At 41.0% G+C, this 19,679-nt stretch overlaps 2 protein-coding genes across 2 annotated transcripts; both read right to left on the reverse strand.

Annotated features, from left to right (window-relative positions):
* Positions 1-564: 564 nt before the first annotated feature.
* hmx4 (H6 family homeobox 4) lies at positions 565-2,144 on the reverse strand. The gene is made up of 2 exons (XM_053416467.1): positions 1,876-2,144; positions 565-1,662 (listed from the first exon to the last, which is right to left on the reverse strand). The coding sequence occupies exons 1-2, from the start codon at positions 2,090-2,092 to the stop codon at positions 1,115-1,117; spliced, it is 765 nt and encodes a 254-aa protein (XP_053272442.1). The 5' UTR covers positions 2,093-2,144; the 3' UTR covers positions 565-1,114.
* A 1,586-nt stretch (positions 2,145-3,730) lies between these two features.
* On the reverse strand, positions 3,731-5,232 carry LOC128430597 (homeobox protein HMX1-like). The gene is made up of 4 exons (XM_053416700.1): positions 4,980-5,232; positions 4,503-4,509; positions 4,333-4,457; positions 3,731-4,152 (listed from the first exon to the last, which is right to left on the reverse strand). The coding sequence occupies exons 1-4, from the start codon at positions 5,230-5,232 to the stop codon at positions 3,731-3,733; spliced, it is 807 nt and encodes a 268-aa protein (XP_053272675.1).
* Positions 5,233-19,679: the final 14,447 nt, after the last annotated feature.

The raw sequence follows: 19,679 nt of genomic DNA on the forward strand, positions 1-19,679 counted from the left end.
TAACTCAGTTGGAGTTAAGCTTTGAAGCAGCAGTTTCAACAGAGCGAGCTGGGCCTCTGATAGACTGAGCAGGAAAAGGCCTGAGAGCAAGTTTGTAAAGTTCAAACTTCTTTAGCACAACATTAAAGCCTCACACAGGAAGCAGGACTATCACACACTGACTTCTAGAGATGAGACAACTCGACACTTCACTGAGGGAGGCAGAGCTTATGAATGAATAAATAAATACAGGGAAGTGACCTAATGTAGCGTGTGATGAGAAACTAACAATAAGAAACAGGTGATTCGACCTGGAGACGAATTTGAGCCACGTTCTCTGGGATCAGCATTTAAGTTTCATAAAACATTCAATACCAGGAAGTTTGGCACTGCAGAGGGAAAAACAACTTTAACACTGATATAATCTGTGATCACAAAGATTCTACATCTTCTAAAATTATACCAAAGTGTCTTTAGACATCCAATTCACATTAAAAGAATAAGGATAAATAAATAAAAAACTAAAGCCCGAAATAAAAGTCTAGTTTTGAAGTTCGTTTGAAGTCAAAACACGCAGCAAACAACTTCAAACATTACTTATTTTATTGCAAAAATTCATCATCGTCATGATATAGTAACTGTAGTCACAGTTCAACAGTCTGTCATATGAAAGATCAAGTGAAAACAAACCAGAAAAGTGTTCAACAACAACAACAACAATAATAATATAAGGCCATATAAATACAAAACCAAATATTGCTCCAAAGAAACTTCAACATTTCAACACGAGCGATGGAAACGATGACAAAATGCGTCTTTTAACCAAAGTTGCTGCAGCTTGACTCTGAACGTACATTCAGTCTGATGACATTACTGCGCCGAGTAAGAACTGCTCAGAGGAACTTTAATGCATGCACGACCTCAACATATCAAAAACTTAAAAAAATATATGATAATAATAATAATTAATAATAATAATAAACATTTGGGGGGAGGACAAAAAGTGGCACATGCATGTCTTGGATTAGTTGATATGTTTACATCAAAGTTTCAGGAATTATATGAACTCATAAAAATAAAATAAAATAAGAAAAGTGACCGGCTCATGTAAAGTCCAGACATCCAGAGGAAACGATCAGTCCGCGTCGAACAGCCCGAAGTACTTGCCAGTGTTGGAGAAGTAGATGTACGGCGCCGCGTTCGCAGTCGGGTACATGACGGGGAAAGGCATCGGCATCAAACATCCGTTCAGCAGGCTGCTGTCTTTGTAAAAAGTCGGTAATTGCACGTTTTTCCCCGCGTCCGAGAGGTGCTCGGCGGCCAGCGGCCCGTCCATGTCCGTGGACAGCTGCCGCTTCAGCTTGTTGCGGCGGTTCTGGAACCAGATCTTCACCTGGGTCTCGGTGAGCTGCAGCGAGCTGGCGAGGCACGCTCTCTCCGAGCTGCTCAGGTACCGCTTCATGTCGAACGTGGCCTCCAGCTGGAAGATCTGTCTCTTGGAAAAGATGGTGCGCGTCTTCTTCTTCACCGTGGCCTTGCTGTCCCCGGGGCTCTGCTGCTGCTCCTGCTGCTGCTGCTCGGACGCGTCCTCGGCACCGTGCGCTCTGTGCGCCCCGGGAGAGGAGGCGGCGGTCAGCGACGGTGTGTGTCCCCCGCGGTCCGCAGGATGGACTCTGGGCTTCACTGCGAACAAAGCGACAAAATGTATTTAACAGATCGAACATAATTAATAACAAAAATTAGATCCTCATCCAGACATTTACAGGAAATAGTTCACTCGTTCCTCAAATCCACATTTTACGCATGGTTCTGCCTCTAAACGCGTAAATCTGTATTTAAATGTACTAACCACTTTGATAAACCACTTTGCACAGACTGAATAAATCCCTGAGTTACCTCTCCCCTCTGAGCTGCTGTCGTCTCTCCTCCGGACGTCCCACACCTCCTCGCGCTGCGCTTTAAACTCATCCTTGCACCCGCCGTCCCTCTGAGTCCTTGCGCCTTCGCTGTCCCCGGTGTCCCGCTGCTGCCGCAGGTTGAGGATGCTGTCGATGGTGAACGTCAAAGAGGCGCTGCGACCCGGGGCGTCCCCTTTGCTCATGTTCCCCGGCATTTCACGCTCTCCTCCGAGATTCCCGAACAACCGACGTCCCCGCACGCTCCGAGCACCATCGCTCCACGGCTGCGACTAGCGCGCGGAGGAGCCGGCTCGACGCTCTTCTACGACCCGGAAGAGTGCGGTTTAGCGGCTCGTGATTGGTGCGGGTTGCGGGGCAGATGAGGGCGGGATGCAGGTTTCCCGTCTGGCTGCCATATTGTTGCTTTAAACACTTTGCTGTCATCAGAAGCTCAGGCTGCCCGGTTATAGGCTCCCGACCAAAAACAAGACGTGGCTCGAGTCCCGTTATTTTAAACCTCGGAGTTTGCATCATTATCATAGATTTCCAGGACTGATGTGCTGTTTATATTCTTTTATTTAGTAAATTATTTATTTATATGCCACATTCACATCTTCCCTTTAAACATATGGAACTAAAACAGTAATAAACGCCAATCCAAAATTGTCTCTTTGGGTCGTTATGGCACAAGAAAACTAAAAAGTGTGTTATAGTGAATATAAAGTGTGCTTGAAGTATCAGGGAAGCAAACACGTAACATAGTGACCCTGTCAGTCAGGAAACCACAACACAATTTGTGCATCAATTTTATTCACATGTGAACATCAGTGTACAAAAAAATCTGTATTATAATCCTCTTAAATAAAAAATGTCAAATATTATTAGGGGTATTGCTAATGCTATCAAAATTCACAAACACTAAAATGTATTTCATAAATTATGGAGTTTCTAAACATGGTAGATTTAAATTTCTTTGAAATTGTCAAATGATCCAATGACTAAATCCCCAGGACAGGATGTGTATGGGCTCAAACGAGGGTCAAAAAGATTTAGAGCTCGTGAAATAAGGCTCAGAGGGAACTTTTAAAACCAGTGGCATAAGTTAGGAGAAGGTTCCAGCTCATGTTGCACAAAGAAATACAATCTAACACATTCTTTGTAAACCAAATATGTTTGAATCTTGACATTTTCTTCTTTGTGTAACTTCTCCTTGATATAAATCCTCCACATTTTTTTTTATTCCCACATTTTCTTGACAACTCATTTGTACTTCTCCTGCAGTTTCGTGTCCCAGTCAAACACTCGTTTTGAAGTGATGTCCGAACCCATTATTCCTCAAGCTTGAAATATTATGACACTTGAGTGTTCCCATCTGTCTATGGGTCATCCATACAATTTTGAGAAACGACCACAAAACAGAACCATATTTTAATACTGTGTGATCTTGTGTGTAGTGTCCTCGGGGCGACTTCAAGAGTCCCAAAAGATATCCATCACACTTATTAAATCGAACAGAGACTTGTAAAAAAGTCACGTTTTTAACATGAGTTGAAATAAACACTGCTAATGTGGAGAAATTGTTTTGTTTGAGGTTGTTTTAAAAAAGCTACAGAGAAGGATCCCGATGGCTTATGATCCTCCTTGAGTTAAATCTGGCTTTATTTCCCTAAAGTTGCTTCTAGAAAAAGTCCCAAAGAATCAGTTTGACACAGGTTGAATTATCTTCCGTGCATGAGCAGAAAATCAGATTTTACAAAATCTGAACTGGAAGTAAAATCGACATTGTTGCAGCGTTTTTATTTAATAAATTATCCAAAGAGTCTCAAGAATCTCTGTGACTTCTCGTGGACCTTTCAAAGTCCCACCAGTCCGGCCATCTGTGGCGTCAGGAACGACACAGGATGAGTGAAGTGAGAAGTCAATGGATAGCTAATCGCATTAGGGAAGCCCACAGACAGGGGGGACACTTGACGCAGGCTGCTCTCGCGATACAGCACGGGAACTCTGATGACCCTCTGTTGGGCATAGGGGCGCGAGGCCACCGCCGCGCTGCCGCCCGCCTCCATGTCCTCGCTGATCTGCCTCTTCCACTTGTTCCTGCGGTTCTGGAACCAGATCTTGACCTGGGTCTCGGTGAGCTGCAGCGAGGAGGCCAGGCCGGCCCGCTCCGTGCTGCTCAGGTAGCGCTTCAGGTCGAACGTGGACTCCAGCTGGAAGACCTGACCGCGGCTGAACACGGTGCGGGTCTTCTTCTTCCGGGCCACTTTTGTGTCACCTGAGTGGCGGAAGAGGGAGAGGTGTCTTTTTGTTAAAGGTTCCCATGGCCGTTTTCTTGCACATGGTCCCTAGATGTTTCTGCTACGCCTCTGCTATTTCATAAGAATGTCCTGAAAACAACTAAAACAAACGTATGTCTTATAAATTAAGGGTGTGGCTCTATTTGCTCTGGCCTCACCTGGGTCAGAGCCGTCCTCTCGAGAGAAGCAGGAGGAGGGTGTGTCGTCCTCTCTCTCATCCGTCAAACTGTCTCCCTCCTTCTCCTCCGCCTGTCCCGTTAAAGCCGGGGAATCCCGGTCGCTGCTGGGTAGAGGGTCTCTGTGCTGATCCGGGTAGCTGGGCCTGTACCGTGGACCTGTAAAAAGAAACGTCCCTTAATCATGCTACATGCTGACATTTGGAGAATTTGGGTGTTTTACGCACAGAGGCAGTGAAACGTGCTCCAGACCCTTCGTCGAGCCAACTTCTGACCACGCTGATATATTTTGGAGAAATTAAGAAACGTTAGCTGCTGTTGTGGCCCGATTCTGATCCACGTGGTGATTCAAGACCTTTACGCACGGGATAGGATGGTTTTACGCGTGACGTAATTAATTATATCACTGTGCACGAGTGATGCTTTTCCACCGATTTGTTAGATCAGCTTTAAGTGTTGTCACGACCCTATAAGCGCGTCGTAATCCTTCTTATCCAACGTATGAGCGAGGTTATCGGCCGGTCACATTAAAGAGATGATCTATTGATTTCAAATCACGTTTTAAGAATCTCCCCTTTTATTCAGTGATTACATCAAACATATAAAACCATGTGGCGATGGACACTCACTTCTTGAGCTGTGGATCACTGTGTTTGGTGACGTCCCTCTCCAGTTCAGCTCCTCGGTCTCCAGACGTCCCGGACACACCACCGGGCTGTGGACGGTAACTCTGGAGTCCGGATCCCGAGTGGAGATCCCGATCTCCACCCGCTCCTCAGCTGGAGCTCCTCTGTCTGCGGTTCGCAGCAAATTCTCAATGTAAAAAGACGAACCTCTCGATGCAGCGTTGCGCTTCGACGTCTGCGCTTTATCGTCCAGCATTGTGACGTTTAACCCCCGAAAAACACTTTCCCCTTCTGAACGTTATAAAATCATTCCCAGGAATGTGTCCGCTTCCCAAACAGGAGTGTCCCCTGCTCCGCGTAAAACCGCCCAGACGCGATCCATTAGCGCAAATACAGCTCTAGCCTCCAGTTGCAAGAGATCCGGACGCAAATTCAAACCGTCCCGGAGAAGCGATGGAACTCCAGACAAACAAAATAATACATCAAAACCCGAGTGTGTCTCGTGGTCGGGAGCCGCTCCTGTCGGAGTCTGTCTTCAGGCAGCGCAGAGACGCTGTATTTAGGTCAATTAGGGAGCAAACCCGGGCAGAGACGCAGTGTTGTCCTCAGGGCTGCGGAGATGGAGGGAGCTTCATGAAGAATGGCACAGTACCGCCTATTGGTTACATCGGTCCATGCACACTTTATATTTACTATGCACTGTATAATCCAAAGATTTAAACCCTGAGTTGCGCCATAACGATTAAATCATAGACTGTATGGATTAAATGCACGTTTTGGGAAAGGTTATATATTTGTATTGATTACTGACATTAAACCAATTTCCTTTAGTTTGCGTTTGCATCAGAGAAAAACAGAAGGTTGTTAGAGCAGAGCCTAAAATACTTATTATTCTAATAACTATAATTATTATTACACTAGTTGAACATTATTAATCTTGGTAATGTGTCAAATGATTAACAGATTATCAGAGTTTTGAATGTGTGAGCCAAAGACTTCTGAGGCCTAAGAATACTCATTTCTTTCTTTGTTTGGAACAAAACGGAATAATGTTCCTGATAATTCTTCAATATGCTCAGTCCCGTTTAAAACCATTCCAGCCATTTCACCTTTCAATTGCAAAAGTCTTCAATAGTACATTTACAGTTTTGCTTATAGTTGTTTTGCACATTTTTATAAATATACGATAGTCTAATATCTAAATATATGTGTAAAAATGTATTCTATTATCCTTGTAAACATGTTTTAAGACACACAAATATATGTATCGTTATTATCTATTCATTTATTGTAATATAGTTCTTGGAAAATATTAAAAAATATATTTAGTTGAAAAAGTAGCATTTTATTTACTTTTGCCCGATTTACATAATATATAATTTAAGTAAATTAATACAAAAAGTTGAAAACTGGATTTTACTTCAATGTTAATTCTGTGTAGTTTTTTTATTTAGTTGCATTTTGGAACCAGAACTCCTATTTGGTGATTCTTCTGAAGATCTTGATTTATATAAGCTGAGCAAAGAGAAACTTTGATTAAAGTAAAACAACTTTCCAGTGTCAAACTCTCCTCTAATGTCAAAACACCTGAAGTAATAAACAAGCAAAACATATCTTTGAGCAATGGAGGACTTTAAAGCTCGGTTCCTGATTTGCACAGAGAAAATGATAAAAAAGGACTTTTCCTTGTTTGTGTGTTTCCAAATCAACCATCACACAAACACAGGCATGAACAGATTCACCATCAAGTCACTTCCTGGACTTGTTCCTCCCTCAGCGAGGCTTAAAGGACCAATCAGTGTCCAGCACAGGCCTCACAGAGCTGTCTCCTTTCCACCCTGACAGGCTGAAGGAGAAGCTTTTCACCACAACCTGCCTGAAACACTCAAGTGTAGATCATCTGTGGAGAATTGATATTTTTCTCTTCCTGGAACCGGCCCCTGTTAAATGCTCGTAGATGGACTGGACAGTGTGTTGCAGCTTAAAGCAAAAGAGTTGATTAACACTGAAGGTGGAAAATGTTTAGTCAGCTGCAAGACTGGGAACGCTGGCGTAAAAACAGCAGTGCATGTTTGGAGTTGCAATAGGATTTAAACACTGTGAAAAGCTTACTTTCATCTGTGGGGAAGCTTTAACAAATGCTCAGGACATTCCAGGCTGCACCTTCTCAGGCTGCATGTTGACAAACCACAGCAAATCCAACTCTTGCATAGAAAGACACCTCGCAGCACTTCAGCTAATATCAGAAAACAGAAAGACACCACAGCGGAGGAGTGATGTTAAATCTCAGCCGAGCGGTGACGAGAGAACAACAAACCATTTGTGTTCTCTGAGGAATTGCTCACTCTTCGCTCTTCACTGTGCCACAGAATTGACTTTGTAAAAGCCTCTTTGCTGCTAATAGCCGATCAACCTATTACTCTGGATTCTGAGCGGTGCACCTCATTTTACATGAGTTACCAAATATATGCTTTTTGTAAAGTTTAAAATATGCAAAAGGGATTTAAGTAATCAAGTTTATTGTATATTCAGCATTCTGTGACCCCACTCAGGCAGTGTGTTTTGTTATGGTAGCAAATATATGTATTTCATGAGCAGGGTAATTAGAAGAATAAGAAAAAACTTCTGTAAAGTAAGTTTTACTCTATTTTGATGTTTGAATGCATAAATAGCTCAATACATATATTAATGGGCATTATACACAGGATTAAAAAGAATTGTTTACCTCTAAGACCCTGGAAACGTGTATTTTAGATAAAAGTTTTTTCTCTTTAACTGTTATATAATCACAAAAGGTAACAATTAACTTTAAGAGCTGCTTCCTGAGTGTTGTTCAAATTAAGTCCCCACCCGGCTTTAAACTATAAGAAAAATACAAAAATGTCTCTGTTGTTGTAATAATCAACGTTTTTTATTTAAAAATAATACAGTGAGATAAAGTTGAAGGAAAGTAAAAGAAAAAAATGACACTACTATAATTCTGGGATTGGTTTAAGCTTCTTGATCATTTCCTGGTATGTTGACTCCTTTTTCATTCAGTATTCAGTGGTTTGACCAAAGAATCATTTTAAGACTTCATTTTGACTTATTCTGTAGTTTGATGAAATGTCCCCAAAACACTGTAAAACTACTCAGATCAGTTCTTTAAAGGCAGTAAATGCTGGGAGGCCCCATTTGACACACTTGCCTGAGTCTCCTTTCAAAGCGGAGCAGAGTGTGAGCTTTTAAAAAGATGAAGGATTTGACTTTTTCTATTCTCCAACAATGATTCCGACGGACATGTTTTTGTGTCATTTTGAGGGAAGCTAGAAATGATCTCGTGCCACTTTCCCCTGAAGCAACACTAACATAACACTTTCTGTCCTGTCTGGCCTCATTGTGAAGTGTGGGGCATGTTCAGGATCTTTTAATTGAAGACGACACGTCAACCTTTACAAGGTGGATGCAGACTGAACCTCCAGACTACCTGATGAACATCCACTGGGGATAAGAAAAATCTTCTAGTACAAATACACGAAAATACCTAATTCTCTTCAACCCAGGATAAGGGAACACTGTCCATCCAGGCTGAAAAGCTGAAATACAATAAATATAAAGAAAATGTACTTAATACGTATCAAAAGTGAAAGTACTCGTTGGCCCCTGTATTAACATGCACAACAAATTTTAGTGATATTACTAATGGATTAATGTACAAACAGCCTTTTAATGTTGCTTATTGAAATACTGTTGTGCATTTAATTAAGATATTGTGTTCATATATGTTCTATGGAAAATGCTGTTTTTTCACAGTAACTATTGTGTTACTGCAAAATAAATGTAGTGGAGTTAAAAGTCAGTGTTTAAAGTAAATGTAAATACTATATGCCTACTAGATAAATGTAATATTATCAAGCACATTATAGTACAGTCCAGTTTAATGAAATGTAAATACTATATACCTACTGGATAAATGTAATATTATCAAGCAAATTGAAGTAAAGTCCAGTTTAATGAAATGTAAATACTCTATACCTACTACATAAATGTAATATTATCAAGCACATTAAAGTACAGTCCAGTTTATTGTAATGTAAATACTATATACCTACTAGTTAAATGTTATGTAATCGAGTAAATTAAAGTAAGATACCGTTAACATGCAATGTTAACACTGTACTGAGTAAAAAGTCTAGCATTATATGTAAACATGTAGTTGTAATACAATGGATTAAAGTAAAGTACAAGTTTAAAGTAGTAGGACATGTAAATACTCAACTGCATTAGAACGTATGTTTTCTTGTAGCGAGTTTGAGTTCTTTATAAAACATCAGCTCTTATTAAATATTTCTTCCGTGTACATCGAGCATACATCCTGCTGATTACTATGATTTCATGATGTCAGCTCATCCGTCAACTAACCATCAAAATGCAGAGGAGCTTCTCCTGCAGTGTTGTTAACAGTCTATATGTTTGTCTTCCATATGCACGAGGCGAATCCACGTATTGGGGGGGGTTCCTCCACATCATTATTTCTGCCACTATAATGGGCCACTGTGGCGATTCAAGCTGCTGAGGTCAAAGCCACGGCCCAGAATGCAATAGTGTATATGAGGTCAGCGAGGTCCAGACATCTTAGGTCGGCCTTAACGGAGGCGGTCAACCAGAAGGGCCCCTTTGTGCCACATCGAGCAAGGACCCTTTTTTTTTTGCCGGGCTCTCATGCGACCTCTGCTCGCGGTCTGCTGCTGCTGCTCCACCCTCACTTCTCAAAAAGCCACGTTCACACCCATCAGATGAGATGTTAGACCTGCGTCCTCTCTGGCAGCTCACTGGCAGCTCACTGGCAGAGAGAGGTCGTGGTTTGGGGCCCCCGCGCGAACACAGACCCTCCAGGCTCCCAATGTCACTTTATCAGAAATGGGCCTTTTAATATGCAGTTTTCATACCTGCTCAGAAACTCCTAAAAGAACACTCCGGATCACGACCATTGAAACTGACACATACTTCTCCTGCTTAATCCCTATTAGGGCTCCCCTCACTGCACCCGCAGCCCGATTCATGCAGCGGACAAAGCGAGAGCATTCTTGGAGCTGTTTGGGTTTATTGCAGCAGCTTCTGCAGCCGCGCACAAAAGCTAGGTTAACAAAAACAAGCTTGTGTTGTGTGAGTGTGTTTTTAAAAGTTTTGTGAGTTTGATTTTTTAAGTCTCTCAAGCCTGGAAAGAAAAACACGTTTAGCTCTTGGCCGGAATAAACTATTAATGCCTGTTTGTTTAACCCCTTGGACGGCAAATTAACCCCTGTTAGAGCCAGCTTGTCAGTTCAGCACAAAGGGAGGGAGGGGGGGGGTTGGTTTAGCCACATTCTGGCCTAATGCCACACATCCACACCCCTGGGAGAGAGAGCACCAAACCTATTCACCTCACAAGTGGTAAAATGAAGTTTTGCATCACATGTTTTTGTTCCATGTTGATTTTAATCTTAGAAGAAGAGTTTAAAGAGCTTCTATTGGGGGAAAAACACTAGTTTAAGCCGCAATCATCATGGAAATGTCAAGTTTTTAAATTAGCATCGATTGTAAATACTGTAAAACTGCCAGAGGAATGTAAACAAGTAAATTAATACGTATAGTCCTTGTTATTTTAGCTGCATTTCGCCCTAATGTCACACATCTAAACTCCACTGAAAAAGAAAAGCCAACATTTCCCCCCCAGAAGTTTGAAACTTTGATTTTATCCTTTAAAAAGTGAGTTTAAAGCTTCTATAGGGGGAAAAACTCCAGTTTAAGCTTCAACAATCACTGTAAAGTTAAGTAAAGTCCAGTTTTAAGGGAGCGTACTACTGTGTAAAGTACTCTATAGCTGGCATATGAACGCAAACAAGTAAACTTTACACGTAGAGTCCTTTACGGTCTAATGTCACACATCCAAACTCCTCTGGAAAAGAACAGCGAACATCCCCCCCCCCGCCCCCCAGATGTGTGAAACTTTGATTCTGTCCTCAGAAAAAGTGAGTTTAAAGCTTCTATTGGGGGGGGAAACTCCAGTTTAAGCTGCAACAATCACTGTAAAGTTAAGCAAAGTCAAGTTATACTACGGTGTAAAGTACTCTATAGCTTCCAGGTGAATGCAAGCAAGTCAACTTTACACGTAGAGTCCTTTACGGCCTAATGCCACACATCCAAACTCCTCTCAAAGTGAACAGTGAACATCCCCCCCCCACCCCCAGATGTGTGAAACTTTGTCCCACATTGATTCTATCCTCAGAAAAGGTGAGTTTGAGGAGCATCCACGGGAGAAAAACACTTTAAGCTGCAACAATCACCGGCTCCTTCCCCAGCGCGGTGAAGCCAGCCAGGTTAATCACATGAGATCAGTGCAGCAGCCGGCATGCAGGTACAATATACCTACACAGGAAACAGGGTTTATTCCCGCGGGGGGTGGGAAAGACGGGGCACTTCTGACGGATTACAGGCCCCAGAACAAATACCAAGGCTTATGGGACATCAGATCAATGAGAGAACATCAGCTTCCTTGTGATTCCGCTAATGTCTTAAGCTGTGCCAGGAACTGGGGTCAAATGTCACTTTTTCTTTTTTGGTGGGGGGTGGATTTCAGCTAAAAGGTCCAACTTTGTATGAAAGTTGTAGACAGTTAAAAATAAAATCCTCTCCTGCCGACCGGTAGGAGCAGCCTCTATCTGACCCGGGAGCTCTTTAGATAGAACTCTGCAGGAGGAGGCGCAGGACGAGGGCCCGAGGAGCCTCGGCGAGGAGGAGTTGCGTGCGAAAGGAGCGAGGTACACTCAGAGGTAGCAGCTGATGTCCGTGGAGAGTGCACAGCCCCCCCCCCCCCCCTCTCCTGTCCGAGGTCAAAGCACTTCTGTCATATTAGCTTATACACATGGTCCATATTTTTCAATAAATCATGGCCCCTGAAGGAGAACGGGAGTACACGAGCTATCAGAGCTGCATGTGGGACTCCTCCTCCTCCTCCTCCTCCTGCTGCTGCTGCTGAATTATATTTAATGAGGAGCTCATTCTGTTAATAACTCTGTAAGTTATTTGTATTATTATTATGATTATTATGATTATTATCAACTTTAAGAATTTATTATTGTTAGCTACCCTCAAATTTAAGTTGGGAAAAAGCTGATATTGAAGGAGACTGCAGGGTTTATTGATTAAACATCTTGTATGAATAAAATAAGGGCCTGAATAAGTTTATGAGATCAAAAACCAATTGTGAAAAACATGTATTCAAATCTGTATTGTATATATATATATACACATTACTACTACTACTAAAACTACTACTGATAACAATAATTGTAATAATTATCTATAATCTAATCTTTAAATCATAATAATGTAATATATAGTAATACTTGTATTAGTGATAGTATTATTATGATTTTATACTATTATGATTTGTTGTATTAGTTTTACTACTACTATTAGTAGTTATTAAGAATAATAATAATACGATTGATTGTATATTATTGCTAGTAACATTAAGATTTATACTATGATGATAATAATCCTTATTAGTAATAGTAGTAGATCAAGGAGTTCTAGTATTGTAACTATTCATTTTATTATTGATAATAGTTTAAATCATAATAGTAACACTTCCAATATTATTATTATTATTATAAGTAGTAGTAATTGTAGTTTTAGTAGTAGAAAAAGTAAAAATAATAGGATTAATTCTATTATCTGTGTTACTATATATTATTATTATGCTTATTTAAGACGATAGGACATGTAAAGAATCTATAAAGACATTTCCAAGACATCTTTCCTTCTCTTCTGATTCTCCTCCACGCTTCCTCCGTCCCCAGATGATGCAGTTGTTTTTCCCTGTTTGATTGGAACGAGTGTGGATCTCGGATGTGTCTGAGCTCTGAGCTCCGTCTCCTGTGATGAAACATGTAGGAGGCAGAGCAGGAGCAGCATGAAAGATGAAGGAGTCACTTTAATGTTTGCCTGCAGGACATTGAGTCCCGTTTCTGTTTTCTCTCCTCTTGTCACGCGAGTCCTGCTCCATACATGCACAGGCCACATATATATCTATCTATATATAAATACATATACTCTGCTGCTTCCCTGGGAATCAAACCTACATCACTGCCACAGGGTTCTTTTTCTCTATCGTGAAAGGTTTTGGCGTAGAAAGTTTTTTAATAAAGCGTTTTTTCAAATCCTTGTCGTATTAACACAAAACCTCCCCTATTGAAAAATGGTAGAAAGACGCATGTTTATTCTATACAATATTTAACAGTTATTTAATATTTGGACCAATAGTTGAGGACTTCAGGGACCGTTTTGTGGAACCGTTAAACTTCAAGCAACTAATTTAAATAAACGAAATAATAAATAAATGAAAGATAAATGTGGATCAGAGCTGCAATTTCAAGTCAGCTTCTCTTTACTTTTGTTAATTTGCTGCAGATTTTCATCGTTTCTGTGAGGAAACACTTTAAAAAAAGTTTTTACACTTTTTGGTATATTCTTAAAAAGTATATAAACTACTTTCTAAGTAGCCTTAAAGGGACATCCGCTGCAATGCACTTAAAATATAACCTATCGATTGTAATAACCCCTGCATTGATCTGAGGTTTTAGAAATATTTTTGTAATTGTTTAGAAAAGCTTTTAATTTTGAATGACAAAGTCAGAGTTTTAAACTAAATTATAATCGTGTATTTATGTGTATTTATCAATAAAAGTGAATTTCTATAGAAGTCGCATTTAGAGTTGTTGTTTTCACGTGTTAACGGTAATTTAGGAAACTCAGTTAATTATTTAACTCGGTGAGAGCGTTAATACTCGGACTTTGTATTAAGTTCATGTTTGTAAAGTTTGATCAGCAGCGTTAGGAAGTTTAGATGAAGAACCGATCGTTATAAAGAGATTTAATCTGTCGATAAAACACTCGCTCGTTCGTGAGAAGTGAAAGCTGCCCTGCTTTTATTAACTTTAACAAACTGTAGATTTAAAGTCGTGAGTTTCTTCGTGTTCGTTTGGAAGTCGGATGATTTGACGGAGAAGTCCGACGTTTTATTATTTCACCCGTTTAACGCAGCTCGTTCACACTTTTATCACGTTTCTCTCCAACTGCGCTTTATGTTTAGAGAATATATCAGATGATTTTGTTCAAGAGTGAGAAATAAGTAACATAACAAAAAAGAAACACCCCCGTGTGGTTTTATAGACACATTATCAATTATTTAGAGAAGAGATATTGAATAAAAACAGTTTTTAGCTTACTTTTGTTGCTTTATATTATATAGATATATTTATTATGGTTGTAAACATTATTTATTTAAATTATTGATTGCTATTAAAGACGTTTTATTAACTTCCAAGGAATGTGTAAAGCCTATAACCTAACATAACCATAATTATTTCTCTCTCCCTTACACTATAGTCACACACACACACACAAACACACACACACACACACACACACACACACACACACACATTCTCACACATACTCACAGCCTCACACACACACACACTCTCTCACTCATACACACTCACAGCCTCACACACTCAGTGTCTCTCTCTCTCGCAAACACACGCACACACACACGCACTCATTCTCACACTCTCAGTCTCTCTCACACACACACACACTCACACACACACAGTCTCTCACTCATACACACTCACAGCCTCACACACTCATTCTCTTTCTTTCTCTCTCTCTCTCACACATACACACACACACACACACACACACAAACACACAGTTTGATGTCTGCAGTCCATCATCTATTGGCTCTCTGTGCTCGTACTCTTGACACATGAGAATGATATAAAAACTCTAGGAAACAATTACACATTTCAGTTTACTACAATCTGAGGCGTCTCGTCTCTTGTACAGTAAACAGGCCGAGTTGTAAAGTTCATCACACTTGAAGCATCAAGCCTTTTCTTTTTTTTCGGACTTGATACCCATGTGTTCCCGGTTAGAAGAGATTTTACTTCTTTTAGTTTGAGAGTTACTTGTGCACTGCTGATAATACTTTTGAATCTGTGACATGAAAGAAGAAAGTGGATAATTTGCAGCCCTTTCTGAGGGAGTGGGAGAGGCAGGTCTCTTCTGTGGCCTCCAGCTGTTTGCAGGGCTGGGACTGGGAGGCCTGAAACTCCACTTATTCTAATGTGCTGCTTGACTCTAATGTGTAAAAAAGAGAGAAAGGAAGGAAGGAACAAGACTTTCATGTATGCTCGCTGTTCGTGACGAATGCTTTTCTGGTTTCTCTCATCGTTTCACGCCATATGATATAATGAGAGCAAATGAGGAATCCTGACAGGGAGAGAAATCACACACCCTCTGCTGTGATTGGTTTAAAAGTTCAGTTTGAGGAGTTTTTTCTGTGTTAATAAACTGAAAAGTAATGAGCCGGATGAAAACACAAATACAGCTGAAAACCATTAATACAAACAGAAAAGTGAGGAAGAAGAGCACATGCACACAACAGTATTTTTATTACCACAGTCAGCAGAGGGCAGCAATGCAAACAGCACTTTACCTGTGAAAACTCAAAATAGACGTCAAACTATTTTTTTTTTTATATAAGAAATAGTGTAATGTCCATTTTCTTTTGTGTTTATGAATCACAATGGAAAAAGAAATGCATCGGATTTTAGCAGTTATGTTTTTTCTCATACTGTTAATAAAATAATACTTTTTTCATTGATCAAAGATTAAGCATGACAGTGTGTGCTTGTAACACCACTCTTTTGCCACTAGATGGCAGTGCTATGACGTTTCGTACCACGCATTACAAGTACTTGAGCTGGTGATACTACTACTACCACTACTACTACTACTACTACTAATTAACTATCTATACAATAATTTTCAATAAAGAAAACAAAGTTAAACGATGGAACATGAGCAGACAATAGAACAAAATTAAATGTAATGTAATGCAACAATATGTGGAGCTTAAAGTCTCCTAATGTGTGGTTGTCATTTAAAAATGATTATTATTCCTCCAGCCCGCACATTCACAATGAATAGTTTAGTTCATATTTGTGAAAGGGACAGGAGGTAAGAAAATAATGTACTTTATAAGTTGTTAACATAATAAATAACTTTAATTTCTTCTGTCCCTAGTGTCCCACAACATTTCTGACATGTACTCCCTCCCTTGCTACACCAGCCAACGTTATTACGCATGATGCATTACAGTTGTGCCTATGATTGTATCTTTATGGCCGTTCCATTCCCACCAGTGCACCAGGAGGCCCTAAAGCCCCAGCACCAGTCAATCAGAAGCTCATTAATAGATAATTTACTTGAGGGAAATGGGGAAAGCCTTTTCTATCATGAACAGAATCCATTAACCTGGGATTATTGTGTCTGTGAGCAGAGGATGTCAAGAAGAGAGGGGCTCACATATACACATCTTCATCTTCACATAGTGGATGTGATCATGTGGATCTTCTTGTGTCATTAAGGTTCAGATGTTTGATCATGTAGTTCAGTTTGTGACACACAAGCTTTAACAGCAAGGATCCATCTGAGACGTCTGGTTCTATAGTTTTCACCTCTAATGAAACCTGTTGCTTCCCTGCCTTGTCGTTTGACCGCTCATGTTTACAGGGACCAAAGATTATGAAGCTCACTTTTTACAATAAACATGGTTATATTAAACCCTTCAGTGGGGGGGGCTATATGGACATATTTATAAAATATTGAATTGTGTAGTCTAGAACCACAGAATTGCTCAAAATGCAAAAGCAAATCCAGTGTGTGAAGATTTGTGATGTGACTATTGATTCATTGGAGCAAACGTTCTTCTTCTTTACTTACCTCTCTCCTCTACCTTTTCCTTTTTGCTCCAAATATCCTAATTGTCATATTTATACACCTCGCCTTTTGTGATCCACCGCTCTCTCCTGTGCATGATCTGAATCCCGTGGAGCTAAATTGAAGACGGGTCACAATACATCAGAGCCTTTTCAATTTCTCCCAGCCTTGATCTTCAGGGTAGCACAATACCACAGTGGCCTTTAGCTGCTTATCAGCCTCCCAGACGGTGCTGTGGCTCTCAGCCTAACTGTGCTCTGTCAGCCACTTCTCCCCTGCCAATGGGAAGTGTGGGTCTGCCAGCCGCAGATGTGCGTCCCCCCCCACCCAGTACCTGGCTCTGACTGCGCACCGAGGCCACAGGTGGTCGGTAAACCCGCCACGGGTCCAAAATGCTGCAACGGGAGCATAACAACACAGTCACACTCCGGCAGCAGGGGAGTCAGTGATGAGAGTCAGAGAAAATGTGGGTTTCAGGGTGTTGATGACATTTTATTCCGCTTCGTTCTACAACCTCAGTGGAGACTCTGGTTCCCTCGTCTCTAAACGTATTCTTTTAGTCTGTGGGTTTTTACTGTGAGGTTGAAATGTTTGAGTCCGTCACTGATGTCCCTCTTGGGGCTGTGAAGGCTTCAGAACTTTTGATTTGATATTTTAAATGTATCTATAAAAAGTTCTGCCTTTTATTGACCATAAAAGGAGCTTGGAATTTATTGGAAATGTATTTTATTCCACACAGAGAGAGGTATTCAGACACTTGCTGTTTTTATGGCTCTACTGTTCCATCAAATAATCTCGATAAAGTAGTCTCGAGTTTTATTTTACACACATTACATTTCATGGCAATTAAATAAAGTTCTGTGAGTTTGAGAAGTCTGTGATGACTCGGGGTGAGTCTCAGGTTAATGAGAGTGCTCCTCACATCCTCGTTACATACTGAACTCCATTTCCACTGCAGTGTCACCCACCCCAATCACATCAGCCCTGGTGTATTCTGGGTATGTGACTCCTCTTCCTGTGTTTGCACATCAGGACTTTTTCCTGCTGTCTCTGCTGAGGGAGGCTTTTGTCCTGGTCGCAGCCTGATGCACCGTCTACAATTTAAATCAGCACCAAATTTGCAGGAAACATTATCATAATGCATAATTTATAAAAAGCGTTTAAACCCAGGTCTCACTCAATCTGTTCTCCCACACACACATACAGACCTCGACTTGTTCTTATCCACGCTGCTGAATAATTTACCAGTGCCCACCTTTCCTGATACACACCGACTGTGGCCATTCTATAATGCATGAGGTAAAAAATGAGGGTTCTAGATAAAAAATGACCTTGTGGACTCGACGGCAAAGTCAAAAACTACGAATCACCGAGCACGAAAAAGAGAGAAAGCAGGAATCTGTACTTATCGGCAAATATATACATCTCTGTTCCTCACGGAGAATCTATTCTTTGCTCAACCAGCCCCGTCCTCCGGTTGCAGACCTGTGTGCATGAAGCACTCAGCACCGCCGAGTGAGCATTTGCAGAGATAACAGGCACCGCTGAGGCAGGTGGGGAAATAATAGTTGCTCTCCAAAGGGCTGCGAACAATGTGAAATCCCTGACAATGGGCTTTTCCAGCACTCATCGACAACGACAGAGCTCTTAAGAGGAAGCTGTGCTTTACCTTGGCACCGTGAAACTCTGCAATTTGAGGACAGGGAAAAATAACCAAGATTACTTTCACATTAGGATGGAAGCCTTCAGAGTTGTGTCGATTAGAGTTTGCTGCTGATTGACAAGTCTATGCCCTTAATTAATCCAACCGGTGCCGCCTCGGTCAGGAATTGGCTCGCAGCCGGAGCAGCCTTGACATTCGCTTTTATTGACTCGGAAATCAGCAGATAGCCCGATGACACCGGTGATAACACTGTGTTTCCATTAACAGCCACATCGATCACACAACAGTTCATTCTCCCGCCGAGAGGAAGCGACAAATAAGATGAGCTGTGAATGGAAGCACTTTATAAATCCGCCTTTTCCCCCTCACATCCATTAAGACTAATCATCCTGCGTTTGTATAATATATGTAATAAACGTATTGTCAACGGGCCTTTGATTGTTGAGCACTTCAGCTCGACACTCAACACATGGCGTGGACACACTAGCTGGGGCTGTGGCTCTTGTCTGTGTTCAGGGGGATGGTTCTGTTGGAATGGATTTTTTACTGGAGATTCTGTTAGATTGGTTTTCAAGGAGACAATGTGGTGTCGCTAACGACTGTCCTCCACTGGGTTCCCTGTCGTCCCATCATTTCCCCTCTGAACAATTTTCCATCTGCTCTTATTTCGTCCTGCTGTTTTATAGGTGTACAAATGTGTATTGTTATTCATTAGACATTGAGATGATTACCTGTTTGTTTTGAATCCTGTAATATTTTGCTGTGCACCTCTTGCAGGGTTCAATTTCTATTCAGTTTTGCTAAAACGCCGAGAGAGACCCAACAGTTGGGCACAGTGGAGAGGGAAAATAGCATTTAGTGAAAATTGATTTGCAGGGTTGGATATTTTCGTATTAAAACTCGCCAGATGTTGATAAACTATTTTATTTGCTGTAGGAAATTCGTGGTGTGTAAATGTATTCTCTATAGCAGAGGTCTTCAACAGGGGGTCCGCGGCCCTTAGGGGGTCCGCGGAGGTACTGCAGGGGGGTCGCAAAATGTTTGGGTGATCAGACAATTTTTATATATTTTTTGTGAATGTGTATTTAAAGACATTTAAATACACATTCACATGAATCTAACATATTGTAGCGAACGGATAAATGGTTGCAGAATACATTATCTTTGTGTCAGCAATGCACACACTGCAGGTCCTATACCTTGCACATGTTTAAAATAAAAAATGTAAA

This window comes from Pleuronectes platessa, chromosome 23 (genome assembly GCF_947347685.1).
Source record: "Pleuronectes platessa chromosome 23, fPlePla1.1, whole genome shotgun sequence".
NCBI lineage: Eukaryota > Metazoa > Chordata > Actinopteri > Pleuronectiformes > Pleuronectidae > Pleuronectes > Pleuronectes platessa.

Excerpts from the sequence above, each read along its gene's own strand:
- hmx4 (XM_053416467.1), bottom strand. The coding sequence starts at position 2,092 with ATGCCGGGGAACATGAGCAAAGGGGACGCCCCGGGTCGCAGCGCCTCT. Across the intron at positions 1,663-1,875 it reads CAGCAGCTCAGAGGGGAGAG|TGAAGCCCAGAGTCCATCCT; the intron begins GTAACTCAGGGA and ends CTTTGTTCGCAG.
- LOC128430597 (XM_053416700.1), bottom strand. The coding sequence starts at position 5,232 with ATGCTGGACGATAAAGCGCAGACGTCGAAGCGCAACGCTGCATCGAGA. Across the intron at positions 4,153-4,332 it reads AGAGGACGGCTCTGACCCAG|GTGACACAAAAGTGGCCCGG; the intron begins GTGAGGCCAGAG and ends TCCGCCACTCAG.